Below are 25,249 nucleotides of genomic sequence, written 5' to 3'. Positions count from 1 at the left end.
TAAAACTTCCAACAATTGATAACTTGTTTCCGTCACTCGGACATTTTCGCTAAAACCCGAAGGAGAATGACATCGGCTATCACGTTTTCCCGCCCAAATAGCGCTGGTTCACTCGCGAGCGCTACGTTATGGTATCATAGGAAAATCTCCAGCCCAGTCCTTAGGCGTTCCCTCTTGCCTTGTTGTCCTCGGGAACCAGAGTTCAGGACGCTCAGGGACTAGGCTGATTAAACTGCTAAGGACCAGTTTAATCAGGTTTTTTACCATTTACAAAAATGTTTCGGGAAATCCGGTTGGAAAGTAAGTGGAACACGACTATTTGGGTCATTACGGGACCTGGTTGTGGGTTGCAGTCCCCGCTTCCGAAGAACAGGCATCTTGTTAATTTCACCGCACCCCCGGTGACAACACGTTGTTAAATGTGTGTTTTAACACACATTAACCGCGTTGAATCCCCGCTAACTCCCGCCATAACGCAAGGGTCGGGAGGCCGGGGGTGCAATTGACTGGTGCATTACATATCTTTCGAGTTCTTTCGAGTTAGGCATTTTCGCGGGAACGAACCTTAATGGTCCGCTCCAATCACCTCGTGCCATTTGTCGTGGCGTCATACTGTAAACAACCAAGATGGCGCCTGGGGAATGAATCGCGGTGTAGAGGTAGTAGTGAGGTCCCTTTCGAGAAATCTTTGTTTATTTCCTTGAGGAGTGTTAGAATATCATGGAGGTATTTGACGCAATAAGGAAAAGAAAAGGACGTGTTAATGGAGAGAAGAAAGGCAGGGAAGAGAAACGGAACGTCGAAAAGGAAAACAAGTCTTCGAAAGTTGACGTTGACAACGTGGAAGCTGGGACGTACTGGCTGACACGAATTGTGCTTTTGAGATCTCTCAGTTTTATCTACCGTAAGTTTACAAATTTTTAGTAAAAAGTTTCACTTTCTTTATGATGCAGTTTAGCACTGCACCGTGCAGAAATTTTGATAAGGGTCGAATGTACAAAGTGGATGTGCCATTTGCGACCTCATTTTTGTAGGAATCTCTCTCAATCTCTCAGCATTCCCTAATACAAAATATGACAAAAAGTAAGTTAATGATAGGGTAACAGAGGAACTTTCCCTTTTTTATCTCCCACCCTTGCTAAGGTTGACAGGTTTTGAAATGGGTCCCTGGAGACTCTATCTGCAAAGAAGCTGGCAACATTGAGGTGGACCTTTCAGATTTTACTGTAGGCAAAGGTGCAAACAAAAAATAACAATGAACTCTTTCTGATTTCATTTCATTGGGGGTTTGATTTACAGCCAACTTTTTAGGGGGTGAGGATAAAATATAAAACTTCCCAGAGGCTGATCGAATCTATGTTTTGTTGACACCAGCTCTTTGATATCCTGCATGGCATGAAATTGAAAAGGAAAAGTTATAGGGTTTGATGTGATGCATAGAAGACAATTGTATGTATGGACATTATGAACTGTTAGGTTTTGTGTCACCCGTGCTTCTGAGCCTGCAGTCTCAGTCAGTGTCTTTTCAGTGACTGTATTTTAAGGAGCTAGCCTTTTGCACTTTGCTGCCATGTTTTCCTGTAAGCTTGATAGTAAGAGTTTAGCTAATTAAAGCCTTAAGTTTGAAGGTGCAACAATAATATACTACAGGGTTAAGGCACTAGGGTCCACTGGGTGCTGCCAGTGCATAGCCTTGCCAAAAAGCCACATGAGGAGAACCTATAAACATTAGTCTCTCTTAATTGAGCTAGTGTTATGCAGGAAGGGACACATACATAGTGTGTAGCTTTTAACAGATTTTTCCGTTTTGTCTTTTTTTTTTCTTTCTGCAGTTGTGGGCTTTGCCGTTGCAGCTAACCAGAGCAAACAACTTTTAGGCAAAAATGGACTTCTTCCATCTGACCTATACTTGAAGAGGATTGAAAGTCACTTTTCAGATACCAGCTGGAGGAAAATTCTTCATGTTCCAACTCTTCTTCTTTACACTGATAAAAGTAGAATTGACGAACATTTGGATCTACTAGCGTATACTGGGATGTTATTCTCAGGAGTTGTTGTGGTCTTTGGATGTGCTAATATGTTTATCATGACATTGCTTTGGGTATTATACCATTCTATTGTCAACATTGGACAGAGGTGGTAAGAGCTTAGAGTTAATTGTATCTAATAAAATAAATTAATGCATGACCTTCCAGGAACCAGCTCTCCACTGGCCCTTTAATTACCAGCTATTAGTCAGAACAGGTCTGTTTTACTAGGTTATCTGTACCCCCTGATGTGATGTGAATATGCTTCAACTGCTTGCTGCTAAAACTACTAGTAGCTGTGTTGAAAGTGCCCTGCAGTGTGGTAACAAAAAAATACTATAAGGGGTAGTAAATTAGAAGGTAGATCATGCTGAAATGAAAGAGAGTGATGTTTATCATGTCATAGGTGCAAGGCTGAAATGAAATAGACTTTGTGTCCCTAACTAAAGATAACAGGGCAGTTTCTCATTCACTGGAACATGGTTTATCATTCTTAATTAGACTTATTTATTCAATGTGCTAAAAAGGGCTCATTTTTGTTTGTCAGTCGTGTGCTTAGTTATAACTGTATTGATGTTAGCTCTGCTCTAGCAGACAATAACTATTTTTTGTTGAATGAAAATATCTGTCACTGACTTTTGTTAATACTATTTTTCTTTCACTGCTATTATGTTTGAGCAAGGTATTCATTTGGTATGTACTCTACTTTGCTTTTATTTGTACACCGTGTATCAAATGTAAAGTCGTTGTATAAAATTAATTGCTATTTAATTACGTGATAATGACAAATGAGATGATCTGTTGTAGGAATATACATGGGTTTTAAAAGTCTGTCAGTCACTCGAAATTATGATCAGCTCAGTTGAGTTAATGATATATGAAATAAATCACATATGAACTCAGGACTTCAACGTGGTCCTGAATATTTTTCAGGCTTCTTTACGCAATTGCATAAATTGCGTTCACTGCAACGATCATTTCTTCGTTTTCATTTCATTTCTATAGTCCATATATGATTTATTTCATATATCATTAACACTCATTTCTTTCACAGGAACATATGAACCCACAATTGACCTGCTTCCAACGTCTGTGGCTTCATAGCTCAGTTGGTAGAGCATCACACCAGTAATCGTGAGGTCACGGGTTCAAACCCCGTTGAAGTCCTGGATTTTTTTCTGGCTTCTTTACACAATTGCATAAATTGCGTTCACTGCGACGATGATTTCTTCATTTTCATTTTATTTTAACAGAGCTGCATAATTTCTTTTTATTTTGAAGATTTGAGTTTGAAAATAAATTATTGTGACTCGCCATCTATAGTTATTGATTTGTTACGTTTTATGCTGCATATGGTTGCATGTATATTTAACTGTGGTTTGATGATTATTTCATTTCAGGTTGGGAGTCACAGCTTCTTGAAACAGGTTTCTTGGCAATCTTTCTGTGTCCAGTATTTAAAATGCAGCAAGTTCCTGTCCATACACCCACACCTCTTGTTGTCATTTGGGGATACAGATGGCTTATATTTCGTATCATGATTGGTGCTGTAAGTTCTGCTATATTATGCATGTAAAGATGGAGGCGATTGTGTATTTTGACTGCAAGCTGTTATGAGCACTTGCATGGTATCTTGTTTTCGTCATCACTGACCAGCAATTCTCTTCAACAAATAAATAGTATTAATTATTTGAATAAATATTTTTAACTAAAGTTGAAAGTTGCCTTCTTTACCTTTCTTGAAATCTTGAGCCCAGCAACAACTTTTCTTTAAGTGTTGTATGTTTTCAAGAGGAAATGGGATTCCAGAAATCATGGGAGGTCATAATTTGGAAGAACTTTGAGGGTGTAAACTCAAGAAGGAGTTAAAAGAAAGAGGGTTTTGATGGTAAAATCAAGAACAAAATGTTATTTTGTAGTCTAGCAACACAATCAGTTTTTTTTATCATACACGTAGGTAATTACTAATCATTCTAATACCATTGTATTTTTTGGACAGGGGCTGATTAAGATCAGAGGTGATCAGTGTTGGCGAGACTTGACATGCATGAATTATCACTATGAGGTAAGTCATTATTAAAAAAGCTTCAAGCTGATGGTTTATCTATAGTTTTAGTTGCATGAAGTGCATGAATAGGCATAAAAAACTCCTTAAATGTATAGTGGTTGTGATAAATCTAAGCCTCATGATAAGTCTTATTTCGGCAGTAGTAGAAACAAGGTCTTTGTCTGTGATTTAAACTAATTAACAGACCTACATGTACCATAGATAATAGAAAGACCCAATCTTTCTATTATCCATGCATGTACATACACTCATTGCACTGCAGGACCCCTGGCTTCCCCACCCTGACTGCCAAAGTAAAGGCCAATGTATTTTTAAGAACTTTGTGGATGGCAGATGAATTACAGGATTATGTTGCTGTGATGGCATGCTTGTGGCTCTCTCCTCCGAAGAGGCCTTCTTTTGTTGAAGGGAGGATGGGGAGAATGGAAAAAGAGAGTGCAAGGGGGACGATGAGCGCGCTTTTTATTTTTCGATTGTTGCTATTTTTGGGATACCCAGCAGAAGCCTTTGCTGAGGAGAGAGTGCTTGTTGGACATCTGTAAGGTCTTTGATCATTGGGTTTTTGTTTCTTTTTGTTTATTTAGACTCAGCCAGTGCCAAATCCTATGAGTTACTTTATGCACCAGTCTCCTGAGATTTTCCATAAATTTGAGACTCTGACAAATCACTTCATAGAATTAGTGGTTCCATTTTTCATCTTTCTTACAAGACCGTTTAGAATTACATGTGGCATTTTGCAGATTTTATTTCAGGTGAGGATCCTTTAACAATATTGGCCTCTTCACAACATTTTGATTAATTATGTAACGTTGCGCCATTGTATATACCCCGGCCAGACCAACACCAAAGGTCTTTACACTAAACTGGTGAGAACATGCTAGCTGTGATTAAAATCCTGTTCTCAGTGTCTCCTTCATCTTCAAACGCCAGCATCAGTTAATCTGCGATTACGTAAAAGAGCCCGTGACAATGATTCTATGTGACCTGTGTCGTCATTGGTCTGGGTAGACGAGATGAGACAAAAAGACTGACTGATTCGGCTATATAGTGCGCCTTAACTGGCCGACGTCCAACCTTACATCTATGCTCCCTCTGCAATGCGGCCACTGACTGTACGCGGGAGAAAACTATATGCTCTAAACTTTGACGCATCAAGGAGCAATAGAATTCTACAGCACGCACCATCCCGATCTGCTCCTTTCCAGTACCACCAAATAAGCTGCAACAACGAAGGCGGCGACCGCGAAAACGTCACTTCAAAAAAGTGAATTCGCGTTGTTTCAAACTTTATCGCTCTTACTCCACCTCGTTCCACTTGTTAAATGTTGGTGCATTTTTCTGGAGTTGAATTGTAAAGGACTGTATCTAAGTTTATACAAAGAAGAAGAAAATCTTAGTCTTGCGTACACGTCCTCCATAAAAAGTGAAATTTAGGGGCTGTTTATATGATTCCAGAGTGAGTTTCATTCCAGAATGAAAACCGGAATGAACTCATTCCAGAATGACCTGTACGGGAACAAAATTTCTTCACGGTATCATGTGAACAGATGTAAAGAAATATATGGAGATGGTATGAAGTCGCTCCGGAATGACAGTCATTCCGGTGTCATGTAAACAGCTCCCGGCCTCTTAGTTTCACGCCGCAGTCGTGTCTCGACGGCAAAGAAATGTACGAAAAAGCGTTATGTACATGCAAAGTTTTTGGTTTTTCTGATCCGCTTTTTGGACGATCTTGTTGACGTCGCCCTCGCCGTCCCCGATTGTTACTTATGCTTTCTAATATCAAGTGGGAATTACTCATTGTAACTGCATTTCTCTGCAGGTCATGTTAATAATCAGTGGTAACTTGAGTTTTTTAAACTGGCTGACCATTGTACCAAGCCTGATGAGCTTTGATGACAAGAGTCTGGCTTTTCTGTTTTCTTCGTCCTCAGCTAAGAACGATGTCATTAAAATACAGCAATTTCAAAAGGCTGGTGCTGGACCAAGGCCCACATGGGGTACTGAATTTCATTTTATTCTACCAAATTAATAACAGATAGCGACTATTTTTGGTTTTCACCTCCCATAAGCACCCACTTTACACGTGTCTGATCTATAACCTGTGCAAATGGAATAATGCTACACCACTTCTGTAAGTAAACCCTAATGGAAGTGGGTTTCTGGGAAACTGCCCCGCTTACCCCTTCCCTAAGCCAACATTAACACTTTTGTGTCACTTAGGGCAAAATGTTGGTTTAGGGGATGGGTAGGTGGGCAGTTTTTCTGAAACGTATAGTGATCCAGTGAAAGTTAAGCTGTTCCTTATTTTACGTGAGCCATGAACGTCAAACGGAAGTGAGCTTTTTCCCTCTTTTATAATGCTTTGACACCACAAAATTTGTATTGCTAAGGTTGTTTACTCTTATAGAGACCCTTTGCCCAAACGTTTGTTCAAAATCCCCACTCGAGTGTGCATAAAGTCCACTTCCGGTTGACGTGTTGAGACCGACAGTGCGCTCATTTTACCCTCCTCTCTCCATCAGTGCTTCCCTGCTAGCAGAGGTCTCTCACGACAAGGCAAGAATGAGAGAAATGAGAGAGTCTCTCTCCTTTCTCTCATTTTTGCCTCGTCGTGAGAGACCTCTGCTAGCAGGGAACATCAGTGCTCCGTTATACAAGTATTTAAAGTTACTTCAGTAAAGCTACTCGGAAAGGAAAGAAGTCGAAACAAGGATTTGAGGTCACACCTGGAAATCGGTCTCGGGACCTTCCGCATTGAGAGGGCCGTGCACTAACCGACTGTGCTTTATCCTTGCTCCATGTTCGCTCTTTCATCACCACGTTTTATTTCAGATATCTAATTTGGACTATGTACCTTTTGGGATGCTCCCAAATACAGCACCGTGCAAAGAAGCTACAAACAAGATGAGTGCTCATTGGGTGAACCTTTAATAAGGAGGAAGGATTAGTGCGCGGCCTTTCCTTAGGTCGATTCCTACGTGTGACCTCTAATCCTTTTTTCGACTTCTTTCCTTGATATAATGTAGCTTTAGTAGCTTTAAATACCCGTAAAACGGAGCAGTATTAGAGAGAGAGGGTGTGGGAACATGAGCGCACCGTTGTCCTAAGGCTATGTTCACTATACCGGGTAGCTTTTGCGTCGGAACGAAAATCCTATTGGATAGGGCTTCTGTTTGAACTTTGTTTCGGCGCTATTTCTGTAACAGAACGAAGCTGTTCTGCGCAGATCCCGAAAATGAAGCGTCACATATCGGATAGGCTATGTGCCACACTTTGATACAGTGTGAACAGTTATTCCGCTGACCGTAGCAGAATTGAATAAGTAGGGATCTTAAGATCCGACGACGGCGACGGCAACGGGAACGCCACAAAAGCAATAAGTTTAATTAACAAAACAACAATTTTGCACGAGCATCACGCTTTTTTGTACATTTCTTTGCCGTCACTTTACGACTACGACGACTACGACTACGAATTTCACGGTGTACAGAGGACGTACACAAGCCACGACGAAATTTCCTCTCTTTTTCTGAACTTGGATATGGTTCTTAGAAATTCAACTTTAGGAGGACTCGCCTACATTTGACAAAGTTAGTGACTTGGAGTAATCGCGATGAAGATTGAAAGAACGCGAATTCACTTTTTCAGCGACGTTTTCTCTGCCGTCGCCGTCCTCGGATCTTAAGGTCTCTAGTGTGAGCGATGACTGCAATCCAATGAGGTGGACGTAAATTTTCGAGCCCTCTCGACTAATCGCTCAGGCACGATGTTCGATGTGTGTGAACACATTTTCCCGAGAACTTTTCGTGTCGACTGTCTGGTATAGTATGAACGTAGCCCTAGGTGATGACTATTTTGAGCTACCCATGTAAAATAAACACGTTTTACTCTCCTTGTGGTGTGGATTACCGACTCGATACAAATAATGACACTGCAAGCCTTAAAAGGTCTTTTAATAGTCAAAAGAGTGCACCGTTTTCAGTTTTGGGTGATCGACTATAAAAGATCCGTGTACAATAAAGTAAACTTCTACCTTTTTAAATGGTTAAACTTGTGTATTTTCAGCAGAGAGTTGTGACTTTCACGATCATGTTGTAGAGCGTGTGTTATATTTTTTTAGGTCTTTGTGTTCGTCGTGTGTTTGAGGTCATGCTTGGTATCATGATAGCGTATTTAAGTATTCCGGTGGTGCAGAACCTGCTCTCATCTCGCCAGGCCATGAACACTTCATTTGACTCCTTCAGAATAGTGAACACTTACGGAGCTTTTGGAAGGTAAAGGAACCAACAGGTCGCGCTGCTTACCCTTCATGATCTTCGACAATTTTGAATTCAATAAAGAATTAGAGACGATAGACGAGAGACGAGTACGAGCCCACGAGGCCGAGGTTTAACTTAAAGTTTTTTCGCGTATTCTTGAAAAATAGACACCTATAAAGTTTCATTTTTCTATTTTTTCACCAGAAAAGTTGACACGGCTATTTTTATTGAAGGAGGTTGTAGACCTCTACCGACCGCAAAATGCTAAAACTTAACTCCCTTCCGCTCAAACTCGTGGTAGAATGGCGACGGCTGTCACGTTTTCCCGCCAGAAGGACGCTGGTTCACAACCTCGTCCCCAGGGCGCTTTTTCCTGGAGACGAGGTTGGCTGGTTCACGCGCCTGCACTACAAAGTATTGAGAAACGTGATTGTAAACCTCCAGTTTCAGTGTACACACTATCCTACCATAATCTACCTGGCATCATAATAGCTTCGATACTAAGAGGGAAATTACACGGAAAAGCAAGCAATTTGTTGATATCGTTATATCTAATTTCCTTCTTTCTCTAGTTCTCAATTTTAACTGAATCAACTGAAGGCTAACTCGATATATACTTCTGGTTGTTTTCAATATTTAGCATTCAGGCTCCAAATATTTACGTGTACAATTTTCCTTATTTTAATATTACTTGTTTGTTTGTGTGTTTCAGTTGTGTTTTGTCAATCTGCTTTAAGCGCAAATAAAGTTTAAAATGTTGAACTTCATGCGATTTATCGCAGGAACAAGCCCCAACATCCGTGTGTTCAGGGAAAACGGATTATGCACTGTTTGACCTTTTACGTTCCTTTTCCAGTGTAACAAAAGAGAGAACTGAAGTTATATTTCAAGGAACAAGAAACTTAACTATTATTCCTGATCATGAAGGAGGCATTTGGGAAGAATATCAGTTTCAGTGTAAACCTGGTGACCCAAAAAGGCGGCCATGTGTTATTTCACCATATCACTACAGACTGGACTGGCTAATGTGGTTTGCAGCTTTTCAGGTCAGTATGCTGTTAATAAGGCTACTTGCACATGTCTTATGGTCAAGTCGCCTGAAATTTGTCTCGCCTGAAGTTATGTCGCTGAGAGTTTTAACTAAAAATTTTGGGCGACGTAACTTTGGTTTTGTGCGACATATATCTTCTGGCGAGATGACTTTCGGTCGACTTGACTGGTTACCTTGGAGGAAGGGTGGCTTAGCTCGTGGCAAGAATACTCGCCTTGTATTATTGTCTGACTCGTCAGTCCCAGACGTTTCTAGTCTCTTCATAGTGGCGCAGAGGATGGTTTCTCACCCCTCCGTGCGCGTTAGGTAGACGGTTGAGGACGAGTCAGTACTATTGCGGCTAATCGAGACTAGGTTTGCATCAGGGAGGAGAAGCTTAATGTGGGTCGGGTTTTTATTGGTTCTAGCCCCAGTTCTGAGACCTAAACCCACCCCTCCGCCCCCCTCCTCGGTCCCACCCTTAATCTTCCAGATCAACTCCACTGGATGTAGAACGCACAATAAGAAAACTATTTGTCTTGCTACAGGTTTGAACGTTTGTTGGGTGTTTTTCTTGTACTGGTCCTCCGTAGAGTAGTATAGTAAATATCAAAACCTTTTTTTGCGAGGAGGTCTACTTATCTTGCCCTTTAACGCACGGGAGCACCATTCATACCTGGTCATCCGGGCCACGGGAAGGTGTAGCTGTTTGCTGGGAAAAGGCAGTACCTACGTTTCTAGGGTATTTTAAGACACTGTATATCAGCCCGTCCCGGGGTTTTAACCTGTGACCTCCGCTCTGCAGTAAAGCGCTCTACCGAATGAGCTAGTCCCTCCTTGGTTTATAAGTAGTACGAAACAAACCTTATGCAGGCACAATGAACTGTCTGTTTTCAGAATTATCAATACAATCCCTGGCTGATTCACTTTGCGACCAAGCTTCTTGTTAATGATGAGCAGGCAACATCTCTGATCGCTCATAACCCGTTCATAAATGGTACACCTCCAACGTAAGTTTGTTTTCAGGTTATTTATCACAATACTGGGGTTTCTATCTACTTGTACTACATGTCGACTCGGACTAAACGCTAGTTTTCATATTAACTTTTGCATAATCTCTATCTTCCCATTCGTCGTAACGTGTCATAAGCTCGATAGAGTCGGAGTTGAAGGAATCAGACCGTTTCCTTTTCTTCCAATTCCGTTCATGACTTCTTTGAATAGACCTCTTTAGATAGGATGTTCTCACTCACGTGGCCAGCATCTATGCAAATGTTTTGGAACAAAAGAAATCATTTGCATAAGAAAAGAGTTCATCTCCTACAGGACTGGTTTGGGACACCAACATGGCCGCCGTTTCGTTGTTTTGGGACACCAATATGGCCGACGTGACGTCATGTGAAAACACTTTATTGTATGTTTTGTTTTCCCAATAGTGGGCCCAGGGGAACTTGACTCTTTGTCTTTCCGAAAATTATGGGTACATACATATGCACGTGAATAAGACGAAATTTGAAAGAAACAGTTCCCTAGAGTATTATCACATGACCTATATTGGTAAAACAAAACTTGAAACGACGATCTTGAAGGCAAACAAAACAGTTTCCGGTCCCAGTAATCATCGGAACTAGAATAAACCAGTCACTGTGCTTGTTAATCGGAACGCTGGTTTCACTAGATCATAACACTTTGCTCTTCAGATTCCGACTCCGTCATTGTGAAAGCCAGCCTTTTTTTAATGATTAGCATTAGAATGGTTGACTTCAACTGGTATTGCATTTCTTGTCTTCTAGATTTATCCGGGGAGAACATTACCTCTACAAGTTCACCACGCTTGGCAGCCGAGAAGCTAGGGCTGGATATTGGTGGACGCGCACAAAGATAGGCTCTTATTTCCCGCCAATTAACTTACAAGCTGTCAGGGAGTACGTCAGGTCTAATGGATGGAAAATGCCTAAGCTAAAGAAAAGCCGTAAAAGTTCACATTAAAGTTGAACTAAGAATATTATGCAATTTAGATCTCAACAATGTTTGTAAAATGGCTTGTAGCCAACAGAAAAATGCCTAATTATAGGGTATACACTTTGTAATTAGAATGTTAAAAGGAACAAAAAACCACTCTTTCAGGAATTTGTTGATTTTGCGTTCTACTTTGGAGTGTCTAGTTTAGTCTTTTACGAAGCTGCATAAAGCTCCGACCAAGTCATTCTTTTGGTCGGGCGAAGCGAAAATTTGTTCGGATCAAGAATGCATTACGCGTCTTCAACGAAACTTGTGCTTGGTAGATGAGGGGTGGGCAGGAATACATAGATTTAGCCAGGACTTGAAGTGAAACTCTCGTCAATAAACCTGTAGTTTACTCAAGCAAAAAATAAAATCGTATAATTCAGTCTAAACGGCGACGGCAACGAGAACGGCAAAAAAGTCAATCGGTCTATTTAGCAAAAACATCAACTTAACCAGCTAACTTGTTATGAAAATGTCCACGTGATTGGTCGCGCCATGTGTCACGAAAGTCAGTCACGTCACCGTCTATTGCATGGCCAACTGATTATAACACCCACTTGATTAATGAAAACATCAATCACGTGACTTGTCAGCTTTGGTTTACAGTGGAGCCCGGTTAATGCGGACACCAAGGAGACATTCCATAGTGTCCGTATTGTCCGGGTGTCCGTATTAAGCGGGCTCTGAGAAAAAATGTCAAGTTTTTTGCCCCCGCACAAGGAGGCATCCTAGTAGCTCGCGCAGTTAAATGGCGGGTAAACTGGGGGAAGTTGGAGCCTATCCCGGCCTGGTTGATTTCGGTTTTACTGTATAACAGGTGCTTTTTGTACCTGCCTAAGTTCACTTCCGACTCATCTACAGTCTGTAGCATACTGAATCTCTCAATAAGCCCTCCGAGTGCTCACTCATTCATTTATTTACTTTCTTATTTTAATACTTATTTATTTACTGATTTGATTTGCAGCATTTTAGTTCTTGATCTTTTTGTTTTGTTGTTGTGTTTTTTTTTTGCAACGTTCGCTTTCCGTTCAGGTTAATGTTGTTAGTAACTTAGATCTGTATGTGTTTGAAAAAATCTTTCCAGCGAGGTGCAACAGCTTTCATAGTCAAGGCCTGGGGCGGATGTGACTGGAATTCAATCCTCCCCTCCTCTCCCCTGCAATGCTAGCTGGTGACGAAATTACGCCGCGTTATCGATAATAGCCTACGTATAGCCGCAACCCACTCCCCCTAACAAAGGAAAAACGGAGAAACAAAAAACAGTTGCTCTTCGGGCAGTTCTGGAATGCGGAACGTTCCAAAAAAAACTTGGTTCAAAGCAGCTTCGTAAGTCTCATTTGCGAAGTAAGCAATCTCGCCGCCATTTTTCCGTGAATTTTACCATGTGCTTGAGTGTTTCACATTTCACCCAATGAGCGCCTCCGACAGAAATGATCGAACGGGCAGCCAATGAAAAGCTATTGTATATTTTCTTGCAAAAAGAGTGACGTCACATAACTCGATTTCGGACAATATTCGTAGACGCTGGGTGCGGTTACACGTAGGCTATTATCGATAAGCATTCCCCCATCATTGCTTTCCTTTTACACAGCCGGTTTCTGGTCCTTGGCAATGAGTGGCTATTATTGTCACAGTGAAGATGTATCACCATTCTTGTTAGCTTCGCCGGCCTGGATCAAACGGTCGTTTACTTTCTCTTCTCTGACCACAGTTGTTAAATCAAACCGCTCTCCCGCTAACTCGAACCCTCGCGCTAAACCAAAGTCGATAATCAAGCTTTGTTGCTTAACTTTTTTCAAAATACAGTGAAACCTGTATTAAGCGGACATACAAACTTGCACAGACCGATTGACCATACTGAAATTTGCAAGTCTCAAAAGTTTGATAAAAAATTGGCCTCGGCCTTAAACTGCCCTAAATTTGAGCTCTCAAATGTTTAAAGAAACGTACAAATGTATACAGAGGGGGTGGGGGAGGGGGCATATTTGCCCCCTACCATAAATTTCTTTTAAATATATGAATATTGGTAAGTTTGAATACTCACATCTCTGAATGTTTGCGACATGAAACTTAATTGGCAGTTTCGGGTGTGTTCACTTTGATAATCCGACCAATGGAGAAGGTCTTTGCAGGAACATTCTGGGTGACTTCAGTAGAAAGGTCTTGCACTGATAAAAAGGGAGTTTGAGCAAACACCTTTTTGAGTGACACGTGTCAACCAGAAGTGAGTTGAAGCCTTTTCCCTTTCAGTATGACATGATGCTACCAAATTTGTATTCAACAACAACAACAAATTTTATTTTTACATGAAAAGCGATTAATTACTAGTACAGACTACCTGCAAATATTCCCAAGTGTCTTTTTCTCATAGAGATGATTTGGCCTGAAACTTTGCTCAAAATTATGCCCCAAGATTGCAAAAAGTCCTCTTCCAGTTGATGAGCGTCGTTCAAAAATGTTGTTGCTCAAACTCTTTGATATCATTCCTTTTGTGGGGGAGGTGTTCGCTGCTATTGGCAGAGGTGGAAGCTTTGATCAGAAAACATTGTTTGAAGTAACTAACAGGAGTTTCAACTGTAGTATGATTAGTTATACCTGACTGCATGGAGGTAAACTCCAGATAGACAATGTCCAGCAATGAGAGACAGTTATTTACAGTTGATCTGCTATAACGTGCTGTGTATGGTATTAATTTTTATTGACAAGGGGAGAGGAAGGGGAGAGGTCACCAGCACCTGAGGACCCCTCACATTACAGAATTCTGTCTATTGATCTTCGTCAACGGTAAAATTGCGGTTCCCATGACTATTTGTGCGCTCACAGAGGATTGCCGAGGCATTTCGTGTCCTTTGACTCTCTCAGTGAAGTGTTAGCTTATTCGTTTCCATGATGCAAAGTTAACTTAAGCAAATCGATAATTCAAAGCTTTCGTGCTACTGCGTCCTTTTATTAGGAAAAGCAATCGCTCAACTTGTTAATTATTTTGAATTTTTAAAATATTTTAAGGATTTAAGCCAGCAGAATGTATAGAATTTCAGAAAAACAAATGTGAAGTTGAATGGTTTTGAATTGCGCTAGAAGTTGTTTTCATCAGTATGCAAATTACTGGTATCTATTGTTTCCATCAAACTAAAATATCCTGGCTCTTTTACGACTTTTTGATTTGCTTTGTTTCATTTTATATTTTTTTGTGAAAGCATAATTCTTTCATGTGAATTTATGCTTTCAAAAGGAAAACAACTTTGAGGAAACACAGCGATACATGTCTATTTCACTTCACTTGCTCTTATATACAAATTACCCTAAATCATTCAGCGGATTTTGGGTTTGACCTCACCAACCTATTGTAGGTTGTTTTATTGTGTGTGCACAACCTCCCACAACCATTTCTCATATTAAAACTCCAAAATTGTCGTAGCCCTTAAATGTACATGTATATAACTGGAATCTCCAGTAAATTTTACAGCCACCTCTTATAAGCAACTTGAACCACTTTCCAATCTTTTTGCGTAGTAGTAGCTGCTCAATGCATAGACTGATCTCTTTGTTCACTGTATATATACTACACTACTCAGCCTATAAGATACAAAGAACCTTTTTTAAAGTGACAACATCCTCTATATATTTGCAAGGCAAATCTACCCAGGTGGCTTTAAGGAGATATTCATTGTGTGAAGCAAATTACCTTTTTAATTGGTTTTGTTTGCAGTACTATGCCTGGGCTGTCATCATGTGAGGAGAATGTCATCACTTGTAAATGTTGAAAAACAAGGGAAAGTCGCTGTCCTAGAGCTGAACAGAAAGCCAGTTAACAGCTTTAGTTTAGACTTTTTACAGGAAATAAATGAAAATTTGGATCAAATGGAAAATGATCAAGACTGCTGTGGAATTATGATCACCTCTGTAAGTAAAATTATTTTAGTCAAATAACAAGCCAATTAGTAATTTAGGTAGTATACATGTAATCAAGTAAAGTTTATGTAATACCATAGATAGCAATGACACTCTTAAGGTGATTAAACTTGACGACAAAGAGTCTCTCCAACCTGATATATACCTCTAGATTGTCGTAGTTAAAATTTTTCTCCTGTGTGACATTTTGAGGTGAGTGAAAAGGATGCTCTATTCTCTGATTAATGATGCAGTTCATTTTGCTAATAAACAGTAAATATTTTAACACAGTCATAACAGTGAAAAGGGGGAAACAGTGCTCCATTGCATGGCAAGCAATTTCCATCATCAGGGTTTACAATATATTTCCCTGGTGCTACAGTATTTTTGAAGATCTGTGCCAGATCCGACAAGTCAGGCAGGTTCAAAACTTAAATTGTTAGAACGGCTATTTTACTCCTCATGGTACTTACAAGCTGAAACCTCCAGCCAGTGTGCCAGCACTTGCTTCTTAAGAATATATGACAAAATTTTCATGTAAAGAGTTTGGAAATAATTCCAGTCATAAGCTATAAAACTTGGGGAAGTTGGTGGAGAGTGGCCACCAGCTGCACATACATAGCACTTTATAGAGCCTTTGTCAGGGTGGTGGACAAAACACTGACCCCCAGTCCTCACCCAGTCCTTGGACTGCCCATATGGACTACCCATGTGGACTACCTGCCCTTAAGCGTGGACTACATCACTGAAGTTTATTCATTAGTGTTAGGAAACTGCGTGAATCAAGTTTCAGGTCAATTTTCCCAGTATAATGATCCTGGTGAAACCAGATTCACTCATTGTCCTCACCAGCTTTAATCACTATAAAATGTCAGTGGCATTAAAAAGTCCATTTTAGGGTAGTCCATATGAGTAGTCCTTGGGGGTAGTTCGGCATGGACTGAGGTTCAATGTTTTTTTCCACCACCCTTTGTCAGTGACAAAATCAATATTTAATCAGGGCCTTCCCAAAGTATTCTCTGCTGGCCTTGATCTTGTGAAAGAAGTTTACAAGCCTTCTAGTGAGAAGCAGCTTTCAACTTTTTGGCAAGCTTTTCAGGAGATGTGGCTTCGCATGTATGGCTCAAGACTACTCACAGTTGCTGCAATAAATGTAAGTGTATCTCATAGACATTATTTAGTTTAATCGGGAAATTAAATCTGTTAAGAACATCCATTTTTTCCTGTTACGTCCAGTTTTACATTTGCCCTCTTAAGTAACATGGCCTTTGAGTGCAAGCAAGAGGCTATATAGCGGTAACTTTGTTTTGGTAAAAAGCCGCGGCATTCTAATGCATAATGTGATGATGCTTTTCATCGAAAATCAGTCACATTCCAAACAAAGCGGGGCCATTTCCAGTAAGGGCAAGCAAAAACACTATACAACTGTAAAAATGGTCTATTAACTATAGAAGAAAAAGTCACTCTAGGGTAAGTCATTATGTCTAGGTCTAAGTCATTATGGTTCTTGATCACAGCTCTATGATGTAGACTGCAAAAACTGATGGCTTAGTTTAACGTGTAGAATAACTTGTACTGAGGCTTATTTTAGCATCACCCCATGTAAGGGAATTTGAACTCCAAAATCTGGGAACGTTTTGCTAGTGGAATCCGGAATCCTGGGCTTTGGAATCCGGAATACAGCTCAATCAATCTGGAATCCCACGGAAAATTGGAATCCAGAATCCAATTTTACCTTTCAAAGACTGGAATCAAGTATCTGGAATCCAGAATCCACGATTTGAAATGCAGAATCCAAGGCTGTCTTGGATTACCTTACATTGGTCAATTTAGCAGTTATGTTATCTAACATGAGTTTTATCACCTGGTTTGTAACATGTGTGAGACATAAAGTGTTGTCCTTGACTTTATACGTCTGGACTGATATCTTGTTATTTATTTATTTATTTTTCAATTTCTTAATCTTTTTATTTGATTGATTTTATTGATATATCTTAGTCGTTAATCTTATCTTTTTGTTTTCATTTGTTATTTACTCGTTTACTAACTTCTGTCTGCCTGTGGGCAAACCAGGTGGGAGGAGCTAACATATTACTCCCGCCACAGCTGAAAGTTATAGCCTGCTAGTGGCCAAAAATTTTAACGAATTGTCACAATACTTTTTTTATACTTTATTCAACTTTTTGTTTTCTATTTTAGGGTGTTCCGCCACCTTTCTGGTAAGTTTTTCAGTAATAGCAAGTACACACTAGTGAAGCCGTTTTCTAGTCAACATCTAGCGAAAAAGAAAAATTGTTTTTGCGAAAACTCCGAGGATCATGAAATTATTTCGAAGGAAGTACAAGCGAGAAGTTGAGTAAGATTTTCATCGGAATCTTCTGGTCGAAGTGACATGATTTTTTGCATTTTCTCTGACCCATTTGAAAGAATCGCACAGATTTGAGTATTGTTTGCAAGGTCTCACCCCTCTGCACAAGTCAGGTTTTCAAAGTTTCCCATGGGCGTTAAAAATTGATGACGTCACAAGTGGTAGAAGGGTGTGGTCCAGGGGTGCATGTGTTGATATTTTATGAAGACTAAATAAACAAAAGTGGAATTTTATTAGCTTCTTTAAGCTCCAAGTTTTCTCCAAAACCCAACGATTGTTGAGGTATTGAACAGATCTAAATTAGTGAGTGGAGGAAAATTTTGAAGGTTTTCATTGATCTTGTGTTTTGTGTTTTATCAAAGCTTGTAGCCAATAGTCTACTTTTTGTTCTTAAAATTGTTAAAATTGTCTAGCTTGTTTATTAAACCGTACTTATTATTTATTTATTTACTTATTTTTAGGGTTTTTAACAATCTTGCAGCTGTTGTTGGCAAAGGAGCTGCTGAAAAGGCGATTTTAAGCAGTAAGCGATACACTGCTAAAGAAGCCTTAGCTATTGGAATGGTGGACAAAGTTGTTCCGAAAGAGAAGCTGATAGATGAAGCCAAATCGCAACTGAATGAATTGACAGTGTTTTCTGGTGAGAAATGTTCTTAAAACAGTTTAAAGTAAAAGCAAGCGAAACGATTTTATTGCACAAAAATATGACCTAAGACTTAAATTGCCTTTTTTTCCAGCGTGCCACCATTTTGAATAGTTACATGAAGTTTTTAAGGTGTGGTTTACAGCATTCGATACAATATAATGTTGCCGGATTTTTAACTAAAGAAGCAATCGAAAAAGAGCAGCAGGCGAGAAATTTAAAAGCAAAAATAGGCGATAGTCCCGATATTTGTATGGAGTTTGTGTTATACGACTTCGTGAATTTTTTTTCCACTGTGCTCTTTACTCGCGGAAATAGCATATTCCTTCTACTGTTCTTCAATAAGTTTCTTCATGCAGGGAGGACTATGCAACTGACTAAGATGGTTATGCGTAAAGATGCCGTGGAGGCTTTGGAAAACAGGCGCGAAGAGGACATCAAAGAGTTTGTTGACTCCATAATGGACGAAGAAGTCCAAAAAGCAATAGGCCTTCAAGTTGAAAAGTTGCATAAAAAAAAGTAAATTATGTCCTGTGAGGGCCTGAGGAAGCTCTGTGAAATTAAGTCATGGTGTAGGCCACGTATTTCCCCTTTGCTAGACTGCAGAACAGTCTGTACTTTTGCGTAGGCCTTCCATACCTCAAGGGTGGTTTAGACGCAAGACGTAAGCCGGCATTAGCTAGAGCTTTGTCTATAAACCAATGCCACGCAAATAAAAGCACTCCAGGATCTATGTTCGTACTCATCATACTAAGTGCAAACACAAGCAATAAAATCATAGAATTTTTCATAAAACTCCACGTTTCCTGCCTTGTCGGGTTCATAGTAGAGCTTCCGCACACGAAATGCGCGCTGTAAACAGGGGCACGCAACGACAATTTTCGGAAAATATCTGTTCGGAAGACGATTTGAGATCTAGAATTTTCGGAACATTTGTTGTAAAATTTCTTGCTTGCCTGCCTCTCCTAGGATTTTCGAACATCTATATAATGGTATAATTGCCTATTTAAAACGGATTTTACCCTAAAAAGGACACCTAGAATTTTCGGGAGCCTTTTTGCTGGCTGAAATTTTCGAAGAGGTAAGTTTTGATCGCTATAATTTTCGGATCACTAGACTTTCAGTTGGGAAATCCGAGCAGATGAAAAATTTTTAGGGGATGAAAATATGCCTATATCTACCGTTTAAATACTTAAATACGTTTAACAATGCTATGTTTAAGTGGTTTGAACTATATTCTCGTTGGGTGCCCCTGAGCAAAGTCCCATTGCATTGCTAAAAACATCAATAGAAACCATTCCGTCCGTCTCTGTAGACTCTGGGGGAAGGGGAGGGGAGATTCGATAAGGGAGGGAAAGGAAGTTATATAAATTCAGCTTGCCTTTTCCTTTGCGGAAAGTTAGCCAGTCGAGAGGCAACCAATGCAGTGGCTCCGGTAAAAAAATCTTGCAGTTTCTTGTGTCTAACGTAGGACAAAAAACTTTTAAAAGTACTTTCGAGGGCTTTGCTTTTAGCATGGTCAAGCTCTGCGACCGATCCTGTCTCAAATCGGTCACAAATTTGCGTAAAAAACCCTGCGAGAAGAGGTTAGTCTTTCGTGGTATGTTCTTGCGAACATCACAGTATATATCACGAAAAGAGAGCCTCTATTAGTACATTTTCAGCATTTCAAAGGTATCGAAATTTGAAATCTCGTTAGCCATTCAAAAATTAACGAGAATTCCATGCAAAATGTCGGCTGCCCCGGTTCAGTTCGTTTCGACGAAGCTTAAGCTATTACGGCGACGACGGCGGTGAGAATGTCACTGAAAAATGTGCTTGCCTTATTTGAAACTTTCCTAATTTTAAAGCAATTAAAACAAGATAGACTCGCGTAAATATATTTTCTATTTAAGTTTAATTACTCTAATAATAACTGTTTCTACAATGTCTTGCGAAATCTTCTTTTCTACGTAAGTTATGAAAGTTATGGTTCTGGCCAAAGATCTGATTTTTGTCGTAATAACGTTTCTACATTTAAGTGATCTCTGTTATCATTACACTAGACATATTTTGACCACATACATTTCTACTAAAGAAAAAACAGCTTCATATCGTTCCTTGATGGTACTTTCCACCGGACTCATTAACCAATGAGGTGCATATTAAAGCAACGACCGCCTCGCTTGATGATCTCAACTAAAGCTTCAGTAAAACAGGAAACAAAACGTGCAACTTGTTTTTCAACATGCAGCTAAAACGAGTTGAAAAGCTTTGTTGCGCGTTTTACCACCCACGTTCAAAGATGTCTTCAACAAATCAGGTTGTTGCAAGTTGCGCGAATACTGACATTTGATGGTTAAGATTACGCGGAAGTTGCGTCACTTGCTGTCAAACAAGTTTTTTCGGGGAAGCAAAACGCGCAACATCAGTACAGGTTTTGTTTTAAAAAGTAGAACTACGTATTCCCTACTTTCTGCAACAAATTTTTGCAACCTGCAACAATCGAATTTGTGGCAGGACAGGTTTGAACGAAGCTAATAAAACGCGCAACGTCGCTATTCAACTCGTTTTGCAGCAATGTTTCAAAACAAGTTGCACGTTTTTGTTGCCCGTTTTACCCCACCTTGAGCCTAATTTATTTGCAGCATACATGTATATTTGGGAAATTTTTTAACGCGTACCTTGTTTCATATAAAGTTTTCTATAAGCTCCCAAAACAAACACCCCTTCAAAACACGGGCCTCTTTACAACGTTGATCAAGTCATGTGTACGACAACTGTTCAGTTCAAAATTAAGAAAATCAGCGTTTCAGAGGGTAAAAAAACATTGGCTTGTTCCAGGCTCCGAGATAGTGGTAAAAAGTCGTTCAGTAAAAAGAGATGAGAAAAACGCGCGGGGGCTTGGGAGAAACAGCCATTTTTCCCGCTGCCACTGCCCCCTTTCCCAAGTCGCGCGCGTCTTATTTTCGCTTTCTTACTTTTAAAACGTCCCCACTTCACTATTTGAGAGCCTGGCACAGGCTAAAAAATATGAACAGCCTCACCCATTTGCAAACAGTCGCAAATGTCCGCTCAGTGATATCGAGTGGATTATCGATCTTAAAGGGGTAGGTGTTGGTGTTAAACGAATATCCTGCCCGACTTATCTGTTTGTTAATCCGTCTATTTAAATTGATGGATTTTCTCTCTGAGACAGCTGATTCAAATCTGATGAAAACGACCAATAGCTAACTCCAGAGTGTTTTCATCGCCTTTTTAAATTCTAACTTTAACTCCCGTCAGTTTACAGTTGAAAGCTGACTTACCGCATACCCCATGCGCGTACCGCAAAAGCTGCTAGAAAACTGGTGCTTGACAAATTTCTAATATACGTGTCAGCTACCAATAAACTCCATTTGTGATGTTTTCAGCGGGGAAACATTCCCTTGGGAATCGGACGTCACATGAATTTCATTGGAGCAACGTTGCTCACAAGCAAATTCAGTCTGTCATAGCTGACGTAAAGCCTTTGTTTTGGTGCTACAATCAAGGAACGCTTGACTAGGTTAAGACAAAAGAAAACATTTTCCTTCGCGCGAACATCAACAGGCGTGAAGGCTAGTTAAATAACAATTAAAAAGAAGGAAAAAACACGAGATGTAATCCTTTAAAAAAACGCACGCTATGTTTAAAGCCTTGAAAAGTTCTGCTTTATGTCACTTAAACAGTAATGACCATGCAACACTTTCCTTCCTTTCAACACTGGATTCTTCCAACGAAAACTTTCTTTCTTTTTGCTCCTCCCCTGTTCCATAACTCGTTTCGCCAGATTTAAACGAACTTGACCCGTCTTCCTCTTCCAAGACAAATTTTTTCTTTGCTTTGCCTTTTTTCTTCGTCTTTCTTAGCCCAGTCTGATCAGCGCTTTCCTTCCTTTCAGCACTGGATTCCTCCAACGAAAACTTTATTTCTTTTTGCTCCTCCCCTGATCCATAACTTGCTTCGCCAGATTTAAACAAACTTGACCCGTCTTCCTCTTCCAAGACCAATTTTTTCTTTGCTTTGCCTTTTTTTTTTTTTTTTTTTAGCCCGGTTTGATCTTCGCAGCTAGAGCCCAACACTTCTTCAAACATTTCACTGAACTCGTTCGAATTTTTCTTTGTTTCTGTTTCCTCGTCGACGTCTCCCTTTGTCTTTTCTTCTCCTTTTTCTTCCATAGCTTCTTTTTTCTTTTTTCTCTTCTTCCTCCTCTCACCCTCTTTCGGTCTCTCTTCTTCTGCTGCGGATATCTCTATGCTTTCCTTTCTGGATTCTCTTTCGACTTGTTCCTCGCTGCCATTCTCGCCGTTGTCTTCTTCTTTGGCTTTATCGGCTATGGTTTTCTTTTTCTTTTCCTTCTTTGCTACCTCACGTCCGCTCGTTTCTTGTTTATCACTTTCGCCAATAACCTCTAAATTCAGCGAAGCTGCGCTCTTCTTTTTCCTCTTAGTTCCTTCACCGTCTCTTGTTTCTCTTGTTTCTTCGGCACCCACATCAACTCCATCTTGACCCTTTTTCTTTTTCTTTCCAGTTTTGTTTGGTTTTCTTTCGCCGTCTTCTACAGCACTTATATGGTCCTCTCTAACTTGCTTTCCTTTCTTCTTTACGCGTTTGTTTTGTTTCTTCTCTACTTCAGACGCAGTTTCCATTCCCATTTTGTTTTTAGCTTTCGCATTTTCTTCACCATCCATTCCCTCTGCCGTATTTTCGTATACGTCGTCGGGTTCTTTAGCGGTAAGACTTACGGTAACCCAAGCTTCTTTGATCGTCTTTTCTTCGACTGGCAATTCTGCAGTCTTCTTTCGCTTTTTCGTTTTCTTGTCTGCCAAGGAGGTTTCTGGATTACTGTCGCATCTCTGTGAAGTGAACGTATCTTCATATAAAATGCTGTCCAACTCCGCGTCTGTGGCGCACCGACTTTCTACATCGCGCTGTACGTCCTCAAGAATTGCCAACAGCTCATTGTCAGACACTCCCTGATCAGCAAATGAACTTTTCCTCCTGTTTTCCTCAACATGTTGTTCTAATTCCACTACAGTTTCTGGTCTCATATCAGTAATTAGTAGAGAGGGAGTCAACACTCTAGCTGCAGTTCCTGGAACTTTAGCTGAGATCGTTGATGAAGTACTGTATGTTGAAGTTGACGGGCGTCGGTCACTTTCGGCATTAGGCTCAGTTTCCGATCTATTTTCGTCGTTACTCGATTGTTCATCGTCGCTTGTATTATCAAGGCCGTCGCTGCTATCATCACTGTCACTGTCGCTTTGGGAGGAGCTATCTTCACCATTGATTTTATCGAATACCAGATCCTCCACCATACGCTTTTGTCTATAGGACTGCAGCATTGCCTCCAATTCCTCTTCGCTACGTTCGCTAAGAAACCGTTCAAAAACAGGAATGGAATCACAGAGCTCATCTTCATAATAATCCCAGTCCACTTCCATTAACAACCGTATCAGGTTTTTCTTCTTTTCAGTGCATGTTTCGTTTTGGAACCACCGAGTTTTACGGAAGTCTTCAAATGTCATGTTTCTCATAAAATGCATGACATTATCGGCGTCGTCGACGATTTTGTCAAACTTGAGCTCCAGATCAGACTTTGGCTCTTTGTAGACGGGATGAATGGCGTGGCCTATTGTTTTGCCAATATTCTTTTTCAGGCGGTGAATCATAAAGTCTACTATTTCATAGTCGTTCGACTGCTTGCCTACATCACTGCGAACTTCAGTAAAAGTATCATTAATTATGGTGACAAACATGTTGATGAGGATAAACATCATTGACACTGTGTAGCTGTAGAAGAAGATGGGTCCAATGATACGATTGGCTTGAGACATTTCTTTCAATGCAAACTTACCGAGTAATGTGTCCATCAGAGAAGCACAGCTATCCAAGAACGTTCCAAAACCCTCCATGATCTGCCCAAAAACAAGGCATGCAAGGAGTGCGAATGCGAGAAACGCCAGGGCAAACATGATCATGAAAGATATCAACTGGGTGAAACATCGCTTTAGAACTTGCTGAAGCATTGACATTCGGCGGTTGAAACGCAGCAAACGAAACACTTTCAGGAACGAGAGGAAAACGATGATCCCGATTATGCAATTAAGCCACTCGTCTAGGAACGCAGTGTAATGGAAACTTACAAAGCTTGTTCCAAGATTATTATTCATTGCTTTTAACGCACTGTTGGTGAAAGCCAGCCTGGCAAAGTACAAGCCCACTGCTGTCAAGGAAAGACATGTCAGAAAGATTTCCAGTACGCTCCACGGGTTCTTTAAATGTTCCTTCCCTTTCTTTACAAACTGTTTGATCTCCTTAAATACAAAATATATACAAAACAAGAGGTATACAATTTCGCAGGTCATGACGAAGTACATTTCACCACCGACGTACCGGAAAAGACGGAGCGTCAGAATGCTTGGGTAGGGCGTTAGACTTCCCGTTGGCAGTTGTTCAAATAACAGTGTCACCACACTGAACAAGTTTGTATTGGCATTGTAAATGGCAAACTCGGAGAAGATAGCTCGCGTGTAACGGTCCAGCCAATTAGTGTCGCTCAGGTTTTGGGTTGCATTTAGGGCCTCGCTTTCGTTATTGGGTAATTCCTGGACAAAACCTGCAGTGAAATTGAACGAACTTTAGCAACACTGAAGTGTACTTCATAAATTTTTTTACGCGCCGTTTCTCAATATGTGAATATTAATATTAGTGTTGGATCTAAGATTGGAAGCCGCCTGCTCTCCCTCATAGTTTGTCCAAAAAGAAGGCAAAAAAAGTCAAGCCAGCACGATACCTCGTCTATGCCATAGAGCTCATCTTTGTTATTTTTAAGGTGTGGATTCGTCATTACCTCTTTATGGGTAACACACAAGAAAGAAAAAAAACCTTCCACACGTTTGCGTATCTTAGCACTTCTAGGAGACGATGTAATGGGGCTAGATTCTCTCGTA

At 40.3% G+C, this 25,249-nt stretch overlaps 3 protein-coding genes and 1 non-coding gene across 4 annotated transcripts in view; 3 read left to right on the top strand and 1 right to left on the bottom strand.

The window, feature by feature from the left end:
* Nucleotides 1–641: 641 nt before the first annotated feature.
* Nucleotides 642–11,505, top strand: LOC140940862 (lipase maturation factor 1-like). Its single transcript, XM_073389833.1, has 11 exons — nucleotides 642–904; nucleotides 1,833–2,139; nucleotides 2,710–2,720; nucleotides 3,428–3,576; nucleotides 4,027–4,092; nucleotides 4,680–4,847; nucleotides 5,918–6,095; nucleotides 8,219–8,372; nucleotides 9,214–9,403; nucleotides 10,285–10,397; nucleotides 11,181–11,505. The coding sequence occupies exons 1-11, from the start codon at nucleotides 721–723 to the stop codon at nucleotides 11,374–11,376; spliced, it is 1,716 nt and encodes a 571-aa protein (XP_073245934.1). The 5' UTR covers nucleotides 642–720; the 3' UTR covers nucleotides 11,377–11,505.
* On the top strand, nucleotides 3,122–3,194 carry Trnat-agu (transfer RNA threonine (anticodon AGU)). The gene has a single exon. It is a non-coding gene; the product is annotated as a tRNA-Thr (tRNA).
* A 3,602-nt stretch (nucleotides 11,506–15,107) lies between the features above and the next one.
* On the top strand, nucleotides 15,108–18,964 carry LOC140941812 (enoyl-CoA delta isomerase 1, mitochondrial-like). Its single transcript, XM_073390824.1, has 5 exons — nucleotides 15,108–15,297; nucleotides 16,286–16,468; nucleotides 17,485–17,504; nucleotides 18,115–18,293; nucleotides 18,656–18,964. Exons 1-5 carry the CDS (start codon nucleotides 15,136–15,138, stop codon nucleotides 18,817–18,819), a joined length of 708 nt encoding a protein of 235 aa, XP_073246925.1. The 5' UTR covers nucleotides 15,108–15,135; the 3' UTR covers nucleotides 18,820–18,964.
* A 1,160-nt stretch (nucleotides 18,965–20,124) lies between these two features.
* LOC140941811 (uncharacterized) overlaps nucleotides 20,125–25,249 on the bottom strand; it is a 61,218-nt gene continuing 56,093 nt past the window's right edge. Inside the window, 1 exon segment of the mRNA XM_073390823.1 lies at nucleotides 20,125–24,915. Within this exon segment, the coding sequence (XP_073246924.1) occupies nucleotides 21,974–24,915 (2,942 nt within the window). The 3' untranslated portion in view covers nucleotides 20,125–21,973.

The sequence above is a fragment of the Porites lutea genome, chromosome 6 (genome assembly GCF_958299795.1).
Source record: "Porites lutea chromosome 6, jaPorLute2.1, whole genome shotgun sequence".
NCBI classification, from domain to species: domain Eukaryota; kingdom Metazoa; phylum Cnidaria; class Anthozoa; order Scleractinia; family Poritidae; genus Porites; species Porites lutea.
Note: the sequence above shows the minus strand (reverse complement) of the source record. Positions and strands in the feature narration are given on the sequence as shown.

Bases quoted from the DNA above. Each gene is read 5' to 3' on its own strand.
- LOC140940862 (XM_073389833.1), top strand. From the start codon at position 721: ATGGAGGTATTTGACGCAATAAGGAAAAGAAAAGGACGTGTTAATGGA. The intron at 905-1,832 runs GTAAGTTTACAA...TTCTTTCTGCAG, and splicing joins ATCTCTCAGTTTTATCTACC to TTGTGGGCTTTGCCGTTGCA. The intron at 6,096-8,218 runs GTACTGAATTTC...ATATTTTTTTAG, and splicing joins TGGACCAAGGCCCACATGGG to GTCTTTGTGTTCGTCGTGTG.
- LOC140941812 (XM_073390824.1), top strand. From the start codon at position 15,136: ATGTCATCACTTGTAAATGTTGAAAAACAAGGGAAAGTCGCTGTCCTA. The intron at 16,469-17,484 runs TAATCGGGAAAT...TTTCTATTTTAG, and splicing joins CTCATAGACATTATTTAGTT to GGTGTTCCGCCACCTTTCTG. The intron at 18,294-18,655 runs GTGAGAAATGTT...TTCTTCATGCAG, and splicing joins TGAATTGACAGTGTTTTCTG to GGAGGACTATGCAACTGACT.